Below are 12,109 nucleotides of genomic sequence, written 5' to 3'. Positions count from 1 at the left end.
AAAAGGTTCGAGGACATTTGTGTCGAAACAATGGTTTTCTTTTGAAGACGATTGTGTATAACGAATAACATCATCTTTACCCTTTCTCGTTCCGATTCCAACTTCAAACGTGATATTTTCATGGTGTTCAAATCCCTTCCATTTTACACACAGTTTAGATGGATACAGTAGATAATCCAGATCGGAAAACTCTGAAGAATCAGTATCAATAACAATACCCGGTCCGGGAGGAATTTGAGAGGGAATCCGAAATGTCTTTGACTTTGCACTCGCAATGTGACCTGCTTTGTTAGTAACTATTACTTCTACCAAATACTCGGCCGAGTTCTCAGTTTTTGAGAGATGAAGACGTTGAATAGGGTATATAATGCAGTCAGCCATGTTAGATCGTGGACAATCATTTTTACTATAATGCTGCAGAAAAGGGGTGACGAATTTAGATCCCTTACCTAAGAGAGAAAAAATATTTCAAATGATATTAAAGGCAGAAACTGAAAATACGTAATTACCGAACAGAAATTAATTTTATTTGAAAATATATTACCTATTCGAAACAGAATAGATTTCACTGGATCTATCTCTTCCTGATCAATGAATGTATCATTTTGCCATCCAATATAAATATTTCCATTTTCAATAACCAAGTCTAGTTCTTTAACGAAAACAACTGGTGTAGAATCAATAATCATTGGTCCTACTCTAACAGTTTCCGCAACTCCAGCCTTGTTTATGCTTTTGATATACATCCAAAATTTTTCTGCACTTCGTAACCCGGAATGATATTTAATATATCTTGGTCTACCTAATGTTTTTGTGTAGGAGAGAAGAGAAGGACTAAGATATTCCGAATCTGATTGACCAAATCCTACAAAAAAGTCATCTAGTTGAGATTCAAAATCACGAAATTCCCATGACACTTGGATCTTATCCGACGGAACATATATTTCTCGATTGTGGAATGGAGGAATTTTTTCACAGATCCCCTGAGAGTATATCTCATCTACATCTTCATTGTAAACTTGAGGCAAATTCTTAATAAATCCCGGAAATGTAAAATTTTTACAAATTTGAGTACATCGAGACAAGTTCTTTAACTGCATCTTTGTAAGATTATCCAAAACTATAAAAGGGTTGTCATTTTCATCACAAGCAATACCCTCTTTAGTTGTAAAACGTTGTCCCGTAAAATTAAAGATTTGTACTGGAGACAAGTCGTACGTAATACCGTCTGAACAGGCAACCTTTGAACGTTCTCCCGCATTATTGAATGCAATTACGGATGCTACGTACTTTCCCTTTTTAGGGAAATAAAATCGAACAGACTTCTTAGTTGTATTTACAGTAGTAAGGGTTTCGTTTGCTTCGAGGTTTAATATTTCATTCGATCCGAGGCATCTTGAGAACAAGAAGACTTGATAAAACCTTATTCCGCTCTCATGGTCGATAAATCCATCCCAGTTTACAATAGTATTATTTTCGTTGGTAAAATCGTTGTCCTTTTCTCCAGGAGCACCCTCTCTTACCACACCTTGCACAGGCGCGGATTCATCAACAAGGATATCTATATGATCGATGATTTGCAAAAATGCGTTATTTGTGACGACGAAAGTAAAAAAGTATTCTCTATTATGCAGCCCAGTGTTTTTATTATTGCTCATCAGTTTCGACATATCTATGTTGTACCTTGAATTTTCACATGGACCGTGGGAAGGACAATAGCATTCTTTGTCCATGTTGCAGAATGTCTGAAATTTTAATGACATCATTCATGTTAAGGCGTTCGAGCTAAAGCATACAAAATAAAAATATGCATTATTATGAGATCTGTTATAATTAATAATGATACAAGCATCTGTTTTTCTTACCGCGTTAGGTAAACGATTTACAGCTAATGTTCCATTTCCAATATCCATCGAGTTTAACTTGGTGCCAAAATACCACTGTACGGATAGAATGCCACTGTGTACATCTTCAATAGTCAAAGCCATATTCATTTTAGACAGCTCTACAGTGTTGTGTACAAAAAGGCCTTTAAATTCTTCCCTTTCTAAGCCTATATTAGTTATTTCTGGGACAGATGTATCAATGAAAACTTCGGCAGTATCTTCATCAAAGTTACCCATGATATCAGTAGCAATGACCTCCACACTCACAGTATCCCCATCGTGTAGTGTTAAGTTTGTACATTGTGCCTGTGTCAGCAAGTCGCTATGGCTCTTATTAAGTATTCTCTTTACCCCGTTTACTGTGATAGTAAAGTTAAATTCGACAATGCCATCAACATTAACAGTCCCATTTCTAGGCAAAGGATAATCGTTGTCTTCATAATCTTCAGATATCAAAACATTTTTCTCAATCGCTTTGAGAAGATTAGTGTCTTTGTGAAGGGTATTATAAAATCGCCCAGTCCAGTCAAAACAAAGCTTTCTTTTCTTGGTTTGCCAAATCTTGCTTGAAACATCATCAGCTGTTGTAATAATAAATTTTTTCAATGGATCTTTTTGAATTTTTGAGCAGTTATCGAAAAGAGCAAATCTTCTGGCCATTTGTGTATTCCCCTCCCCAGCATTATCCACAACTTCCAACCGAATTTCATACAGACCACAGCCGGAAAATCGAACGTGTTGAAGTTTCGAATCGTTTGAAACTCTAGTATTATTTGCATCTGCTTTAGTGTCAACTTTAAGTTCAGTACCATCACCACTTATTCTATATACAGTTATTTCATAGTGTCGTATACCAGAGGCATTAACCCTTGAGCTTTTAAATACATCCTGATCTTTCCAACCATCAATACCGATATTTATTGCAGGCGACCTTGTAATCGGGTTGTCAATCTGCATTATATCTAAACCTGAGCAATTTTTAAGTATTTTGCAGTGGACTGGACTTAGTCTGTCATACCAGAAGCATACTTCTCTGCTTTCTGTTGTTTCTCCTTGATATTGTTTGGAGGATACTGCATGGTGATCGTATTTATTGATCGTTCTTACATACCCTTTGCCGATTGCTTTGAAATTGAAGCATAGCCTGCAACAAAAATTCATTTTGTTTATCAAGTCTAAACGGTACAAAGTTTCCCCTTGTCATTTAAAGAAGAAGGCGATTTAATAGTGGAAAGAAAGGAAAATCAGTTTGTATGAAGTGGCTTCCCTTTTACGAATGAATGCTGATCCAGTATAGTTTCAAATATTCTTTCGAATTATGTTACATACGGGTCAACAGAGATACTGAACCCCAATAAATGACATGATAGAATTTGGAAACCTTTCATGTATTGAAGTTTTACTAGAATGGAAATGGTGAATATATCGAACAGGCCGGGGTTAATTTCTAAAATTTAAGAAAGACACAAATAGTATGTAAAGAACTAAACTTTATGAAAGTGTGATGACTTTTATTTTTCTGTAATCAACTTTATTCCAATATGCAAAATCATGTTCAGTGAACAATGATTTCTATAACTGACAATTTAGTTGATGATAGACAGAAGTCAACTCTAGAGTCAACATTGTCAACATTTCTCATATTAGATGGTCGATATTAACAATGTACATGTTTGCAAATACAATCTGTCATTAAAAAGAATGTATACTGCTGTCTACCTTTAACACGATTTTGTTAAGCCATTATTTCCAAATAATTCATTCATTATTTATTTACTGAAAATCGCATTTATGGATTTCCTCGTTTAATTGATTATGCCAAAAAACACAGCGGGTGTGACCTTTTGAAAAGGGGTGATAACCCCTCCTTTGTATCTATTACCATTCCTGATTTGAAAGGTCCGTGTTTACGCCGCAAATAATTTGTAATTGTTATTTGAACTTTGAGTGTGATGATGATTTTCACAAATCAATGTTTAAATGGAATACTCAATGCTTCAAACTGTCCACGATTATCTTCATCGATTCAATCATGACAAGGAGCACACGACAGATGTGACCAAATGACACCAGATGTTTACTCCTCAATGGCACTCTACTTGCAGTATCTATTTTTAAAAGACTCTTGAATAGGATAACTGTTTTCTTCACATTCCACATAAATAATTATTACTTATTCCAAAATTATTGAAACAAGTAGCCAATCCTTGTACATTGAAATCTTGCGAAGCATTTTAACTATATGTGACTTTTAGGGTGAATATGTAAATATATTAGCAAATACGGAATTTTCTCTTGATATCTATACACAACAAATTAAATTAACAAACCTTTCGCCATTTTCCATTTGGATAACTGATGTACTATTTTGTTGCTTCAGGTTCACTGTATCCTTAATGTTCTGTTCAGTGACATTGTCTGACCCAAGATCATGGACATAAATGCGACGAACTCTACCTAAAACAATATATTTTGGTACAAAAATTGAATAAGTACATGTATCAGTAATACAGCATGAATAACCTTTACATTTTCTTAACTCTTCAAAGTTAGGTTTAATTTTCTAGCAAACTATGATATCTGTAAACGAAAATAAGAAGATATAGTATTAATTGCCGAATGCTACTTCTATGACCAAATTATTTTTGTAAGTTTTTCTGTCTTTCATACCATCTCATTAACAAATAGTGCGTATTTATTAAACCATTGCGTAGAACTAAGTTTCAGAAAAAAGATTCAAATAAATAAAAGAAATAGTCCTCACATGGATAATTACCTAGACGTGTTATCTTACGTAACTCAATACGACCACCACCCACTCCGTATTGAAAGTCGTGTATGTAGTCAGGCTTGGCGGTAGGAGGTGTTATAGTGAGAGTGAATTGTATTTCGTAGTTAATTTTGTTCACCACGAAATTGATAAAATTGTCCCTCTGATCCTCACAACGCGATGAACGATTCGTTTTCTTCAGCATAACGTGTTCCCCATGAATTCCTCCAACTCCAGCAAAACATGTCGATATAGAGGGGGGACGATGAACTAATAAGTAAAATATGAAAATATATAGTTGATGAACAAGTTAGGAATAGTCTATCACTTTTTTCTAATGTAAAATTCGCAATTCCCAAAGCTAAATAAATATATTGGAATTCAAAATCTTACGGATGCATTTGGATTTTGTGTTGTCCTTGGATGTGATAAAACCATCCGTACAGGTGCAAGAACTCGCTAGATTGTCCGAGTCACATGTTCCAGGCCAGCACTCTCTGTTTAAATGGGAACACATCCCTAAAAATATTAAAATTATATTTTAGTCACATTTTGTATGTAAATTTATTGGTTGTTTAAAGTTTGAAATTGCTTTTTATGTTTCGTTTGATACTTTACTCTGTGTGATTTTGAAAGACAAAACGTACAAGCACATTCTTGACCTCCACGAATGCTTTTTACAGGTAGTGCTGGATCGCATTTATCACATTTCCCAGTAGATCTCAGGTAACAATCAATGTTTGGTTCACTACATTGTGGAATCCTGCATTTATCTAAATTATAAAGATCCCTCTCGTTCGAAATAAAACAGATGAAACTTTACGTATAAAAAGAAAAAAAAGCTTTATCATGAATTATAATTATTACAACATATATTTTCAGTGCAATTTCTCTTGAAAAAACTAATGAAATAAAATACACATGATTTAAATTATACCTTGAGCGTCAACATAAATTGCAAACTCATCTGCAGTACATCCTCTGAAACCGTGATCTAAATAATAAAATGAACAAACACATATATTTCCTTTAAATCTCTATCTGCTATATGCTTTTTTTCTATAGAAGACATATAATTACTTTTATGTCACTATAATTTGTAACCTAAAAATGTTCCAAACTTTCGTAAAGACTCCAAAACTTCAGTCTAATGTATGAACTTACTTAATCACAAACATATTACCCAGCCATTTAGTACGGGTACTTCCACAACTGTACACTATGTGAGGACGAGTAGAATGTTTGTCCCAATCACAGCATGTTCCTTGTGTGACCACCAGCCACCCAACATCTACCCCGCAACCTCCGTAGTTCCTGTTAATCATGAAGTGTCGGTCCAGGTGGTTGTCACTAAAATTATTAAATATTGATTCTCCTAAAACGACGTTATGTTGTTGGAAGAAAAAAGATGCCCAAAGCATTATTATTGTAGCATTTTGGGTTTTTAAGATTGAATGAGATTGTCAAACATACCTTGTTATACCAAAATAATTGTAAGCATCCCAGCTATGCATATCACTGTATGACGAATATGAAATCCTGTGTTGGGACATCCAGTTCATCTTGTTCGTTCCATATCCTGAAAACTCTATTCGTTTCTGTTCAACGGAACTCTTGTACACAGCAAGTTTAACCTTTCAAAATAAAATTTTTCGAATAATATGGATATAGTAGTAGAAATGAGCTTTTTAAGACTTTTTCTTTTTTATGGTCGTTTTTCATGATTTTTTAAATTTTGAATTTCGCTAAAGGAATGCAACTTAATAAATTAATTTCAAACTTGTATATGACTAATAGGAAAAATATCAAATGATATTGTAAATCCTAAATATGAATTAAAATTGATAGTCTCATTGCAATAATGACTAAGAGTAAAATTGGTCATTCTATGGAGAGATGACCTAATCAGAGATTATAGCATAAAAATTTAATGAAGCGCATCAAAGTGATAAAATGTACCGTTTGAATGGAACATTTTGAGCTATCTTTAGAACATTGATCGTCATATAAAGACACGCTCATTTCTTTAGAAAGGAAAAATGGTCAAATGGTTCATTCAAATACCCGTCTATCAGATATTCCATAAATATAACAGCCAACCAAATTGGTGCTCTATATAATCACCGAGTAAGCACGATATCAACAGATACATTATCTTATAGTAATTCCAATAAACGTGACAAATTAAAAATATGTACAACTTCGTTGCAATACGTGTTCCACAGAAGCGGGCTCTCTTTAACTCTCCAATTTAATTTTTTAAAATATCCATTTAAGGAATCACTGCCTAGTTAGTGTAGTATGCCAGGGCATCAACATTTTACAATAGTGGGAAACATGGGATAATTTGCATAACGGGCTTCGCCCGTTATGCATAATTTATCCCATGTTTCCCACTATTGTTGATGCCCCTGGCATACTATACTAACTAGACAGTGATTCATTATATTTCCATTTCATTGTGAAATAAAATTGTAGATTTAGACTTTAAAGATTCAGACATAGATTTGAATTACACGAGGATTCCTATCCCAATTTCAATAGGCCTCGCCGACTGACGTCAAACACAACGGCAGCCGCACGAAATTTTCATGCATATTTGGCCTTGTTGCAACCACTATTGAAATAACGACCACTATTGAAATAATTATATCAATAGTGGTTGAGAGTGCATTTCAATAGCAAACATAGTTAGAAACCACTATTGAAATACGACCACTATTGAAATAATTATATCAATAGTGGTTGAGAGTGCATTTCAATAGCAAACATAGTTAGTAACCACTATTGAAATACGACCACTATTGAAATGATTATATCAATAGTGGTTGAGGGTGCATTTCAATACCAAACAGAGTTAGTAACCACTATTGAAATACGACCACTTTGACTATTGAAATAATTATTTCAATAATGGGTGAGAGTGCATTTCAATAACAAACATAGGTAATAACCACTATTGAAATACGACCACTATTGAAATAATTATATCAATAGTGGTTGAGAGTGCATTTCAATAACAAACATAGATATTAACCACTATTGAAATACGACCACTATTGATATAATTACTTCAATAGTGGTTTAGAGTGCATTTCAATAACAAACATAGATATTAATCACTATTGAAATACGACCACTATTGAAATAATTACTTTATTGGTGGGTGAGAGTGCATTTCAATATGATTACCATAGGTTTCAACCACTACGAACACAACTTGAATAGTGGTTGAGAGTGCATTTTAATACCAAACAGAGTTAGTAACCACTATTGAAATACGACCACTATTAAAATAATTATTTCAATAGTGGGTGAGAGTCCATTTCAATAACAAACATAGTAAATAACCACTATTGAAATACGACCACTATTGAAATAATTATATCAGTAGTGGTTTAGAGTGCATTTCAATACCAAACATAGTTAGTAACCACTATTGAAATACGACCACTATTGAAATAATTATTTCAATAGTGGGTGAGATTCATTTTAATAACAAACATAGGTTGCAACCACTAATAATTGAAATAATGTTCACTTTTGAAATAAAGATTTCAATATGGACTATCAAAATAATTATTAAAATCACTTTTGAAATTATAATTTCAATAAGTATCTAAATCTTCATTTAAGGACAGATGATACAAACAAAGTATGGATGCCTGTATTGGTACATTTTTTTTTGTTCTGATTTCATTGAAAATGATGCAAATAATAAATTTCTTTCTATAAAGAAATTATAAACATTCTGAGATGTTCAAAATTTTGCCTCACTAGAATCATCCTTATCAATTTATAAACTTTAATCATTAATCTATATATTTTTCACCCAAAATCCAATTTTTGTGAAATTTTGGATAAATAAAATTTACGCGGTGAAACTTTTCTTTCTATACTGGTCGTATTTCAGTAGTGGTTGAAACCTATGGTAATCATATTGAAATGCACTCTCACCCACCAATAAAGTAATTATTTCAATAGTGGTCGTATTTCAATAGTGATTAATATCTATGTTTGTTATTGAAATGCACTCTAAACCACTATTGAAGTAATTATTTCAATAGTGGTCGTATTTCAATAGTGGTTAATATCTATGTTTGTTGTTGAAATGCACTCTCAACCACTATTGATATAATTATTTCAATAGTGGTCGTATTTCAATAGTGGTTATTACCTATGTTTGTTATTGAAATGCACTCTCACCCACTATTGAAATAATTATTTCAATAGTGGTCGTATTTCAATAGTGGTTACTAACTCTGTTTGGTATTGAAATGCACTCACAACCACTATTGATATAATTATTTCAAGAGTGGTCGTATTTCAATAGTGGTTACTAACTATGTTTGCTATTGAAATGCACTCTTAACCACTATTGATATAATTATTTCAATAATGGTCGTTATTTCAATAGTGGTTGCGACATGGCCTCCTTAGTGTCAGACTCAGGGACAGATGCGCACGAGATTTGCATGCGTACTAGGCCTCCTTAGATCCTGACCTATCGACATGCATAATTTACATTCCGGCAGAATTACCAGGAAATCAACTCCGCTTACTTTCAAAGGTTTATCATAGAGAGAAAAAAATAGAAATGGAAATATTTCAGTGTAACTCATGTTGCTAGTCGCAAAGAGTGAGTTGTCCTAAAGTATAAACGACGAATATTTCTTTCTCATTTCTAAATAAATGGGCGTGTCATTATGTAACAATAGACATTCGATAAGAAACACCCAATCTCTCAATTCAAACGAGAGTTTTTACCACTTCAATGTGCTTCATTGTAATTGTTTCAAATGAACAACATGTACATGCATATGTGCGTTTCAATGCAGTGGAATGCGTATTTAATCATAATACTACTAGTATGCCCATTTCTAAAACTAAATCTGAAAAAGAACTGTGTTTATTTTGAATTTTTACCAATTCCATGTGTGTGTGTGTAAAGTTTTCATTTCCGGGCGATATTTTCCCACCTGCTCTTCTTAAAGCCCCCCCCCCCCCCCTCCGATCTGCAAACGCTCTTCTTTTTTTCCTTAAACGGACCGCAGAAACATGGCTGAAAAATTTCCCACTCGGCATTAACCAATATATAATCAATCAATCAATCAATCCTTAAACAGGGGACTCTGTTTCTCTGAGTTTGTTTTATTTGGAACACTTTGATCAAACAAACAGGGAAACTATGTTTCGTAATTGTATTCCAACGTGATTGAATGATGTAACATCAATGTTGGACTTATTTAAGGAACCAATGTCTAGTTAGTATAGTATTCCAGGGCATCAACGATAGTGGGAAATGTGGGATAATTTGCATAACGGACGAAGCCCGTCGTTGATGTCCCTGACATACTATACTTACTAGACAGTGATTCCTTATATTTCCATCTCATTGTGAAATAAAATTTTAGATTTAGATTTTAAAAAGTATACTAATAGATTTAAATTACACGAGGCCTCCCATGTCAATTTCAACAGTCCTCGCCCACTGACATCAAACATAAAGGCAACCGCACGAGATTTACATGCATATTTGGCCTCCTTAGCGTCAGACACAAAAACAGACATGCACGATATTAACGTGCTCCTGATCTATCAATTTGCCTAATTTACATTCCAGTAGAATTATCAAGAAATCAAATCCACTAACTTTCAAAGCGTTATCACATAGAAAACAAAAAGAAATGGAAATATTATCACTTGTGTTTTTATTTAATTTTAGCTCACAATACAAATATGCTTATGAAAATGTATTCATAAACATATCGCGAAAACAAGAAACAAAAAATAAACAATAAAAGTATTTTTCTTCCTAGCGAAATTGTACCAAAAAATAAGTATATGCATTAAGAAATTCTATTCATGATCAGTGGATAATAATTCTACTATTCTTACTTTATTCACTGTCATCTCAGTCCATCTATCCACCAATTTATTTTTGTAATGTGTGCCACACCGCCGACCGATTTTGTTGGCACAAGAGACACCTACTCCTCTAGTTCCACTCCGAGTCCATAGATTGTATATATCATTGCTTCCACCAATTACTCCGCCTGCTCCACGGAAAACCATCACCCATCGCTCTGAGGATATTTCTTGAACAGTAGCTTAAAAAGTATAATAATAAAGGATTGAAAGAAAATGTTATAATTTTATAAACGACGGACATGCATTTCTAGAAGATATGTATTGCCTACCAATAAGGAAAATTAAGAGAAATTGGAATGAACCAATTTTTTTGCGTGTTCTTCGATATCGGGCCATCTTTCAAAATGTTGAAAAGTACAGGTAAAGTGTATTGATTTTTCTGATGACGTTTAGGAACAAGAACTTGTTAGCCTTTCAAGAAGAAATGATATAGTTGTATGTTTAAACAAGAGATTTGATACTATAAGCGCTGTGTCAAGCGCTGTCGAGATAAATCTGTTGCTTACAAGATTGATCTAAATTTGTTTCTTTTCCAGTTATGTCTTGTTCTTTTTCTGTCAAATTCAAGACATCCTTACTATAATGCTACTTCGTTTAGCCAAAGATGAGATTTTTAAGAGGATGCACGCATTATCAAAATATTTATTGATGTTTCAAATCTTTTAATACCATAAACAATTTATTGAACTGACAAAAATAGGAAACTTGTTTGTCCATGTTCATAAAGCAATACTTTTAACGTAAAAACCATTTTAAACGCAATTTGTTTTCCAAATCCACTCGAGGGAGTGTTGAAGAACTAAGCATTTATTTAATGCTGAACAAGTCGATGGCTGTAAGGGATACCGAAAACACACACAAAAGAAAAATTTTTGCGACAACATAAATATTGCGTACCTGAGCAAATTTTCAGGGGGAAAAAATCAGTTCCGAATTTACTGATGAACAATTTCTAAAACGAGGTTATTTATTGACAAACAAGTTGATGAAACAAGAATTTCAGCTGTCTCGTTTAAAGTCATCATCTCATAAGTTTTATGGTCGATACAATGGTGTGTTCCCGTTTTACACACATTTGATAATTAGGTATAGAACAATAGGTGTGAAGTGTGTTTTGATAGCAATTATAGTCTGATTTCTGGTTGTAAATCTACCTGGATTTACCTGTGAAAACCTGATTTAGCTTAATGTGTTCTTTAGAGGTTTTTAATACAATTTTAAAAGTATTTTATTAAAATTCTATATATATTTATGGGAAAATATTTTATTTTATTGAATAAATTATTAATATTTATTTAATATTATTTATTAATTAAGTCCATTTTTAAAAAAAAAAAAATACTTTTCAATCTTGATAAAATTCTAAATGAATTAAAGATATAAAAAAAATATAAAGAAAATAGAGAATAAAAATTAATTTGAAAATCATGCCCAAGCCAAGAAGAAGTTAAGATCATCAGATAATTATAAGATCAAAGTGCCAATCGAGTCATCAATACTTATAAGTAGTCAAAACACAAAC

The 12,109-nt window shown here is 33.0% G+C and overlaps 1 protein-coding gene across 1 annotated transcript; it reads right to left on the bottom strand.

Annotated features, from left to right (window-relative positions):
- Positions 1-29: 29 nt before the first annotated feature.
- LOC134283371 (uncharacterized) lies at positions 30-10,926 on the bottom strand (the record flags this gene model as incomplete). Its single annotated transcript, XM_062765827.1, has 12 exons — positions 10,857-10,926; positions 10,555-10,766; positions 6,130-6,290; positions 5,840-6,006; positions 5,594-5,650; positions 5,304-5,429; positions 5,050-5,175; positions 4,663-4,926; positions 4,217-4,343; positions 1,866-3,030; positions 545-1,745; positions 30-449 (listed from the first exon to the last, which is right to left on the bottom strand). Coding segments are annotated over exons 1-12 (4,093 nt in total), but the record flags the coding sequence as incomplete, so codon positions are not given.
- Positions 10,927-12,109: the final 1,183 nt, after the last annotated feature.

This window comes from Saccostrea cucullata, unplaced genomic scaffold (assembly GCF_032062105.1).
Source record: "Saccostrea cucullata isolate Sc308-1 unplaced genomic scaffold, CSIRO_AGI_Scuc_v1 ctg5306, whole genome shotgun sequence".
Lineage (NCBI taxonomy): Eukaryota > Metazoa > Mollusca > Bivalvia > Ostreida > Ostreidae > Saccostrea > Saccostrea cuccullata.
Note: the sequence above shows the minus strand (reverse complement) of the source record. Positions and strands in the feature narration are given on the sequence as shown.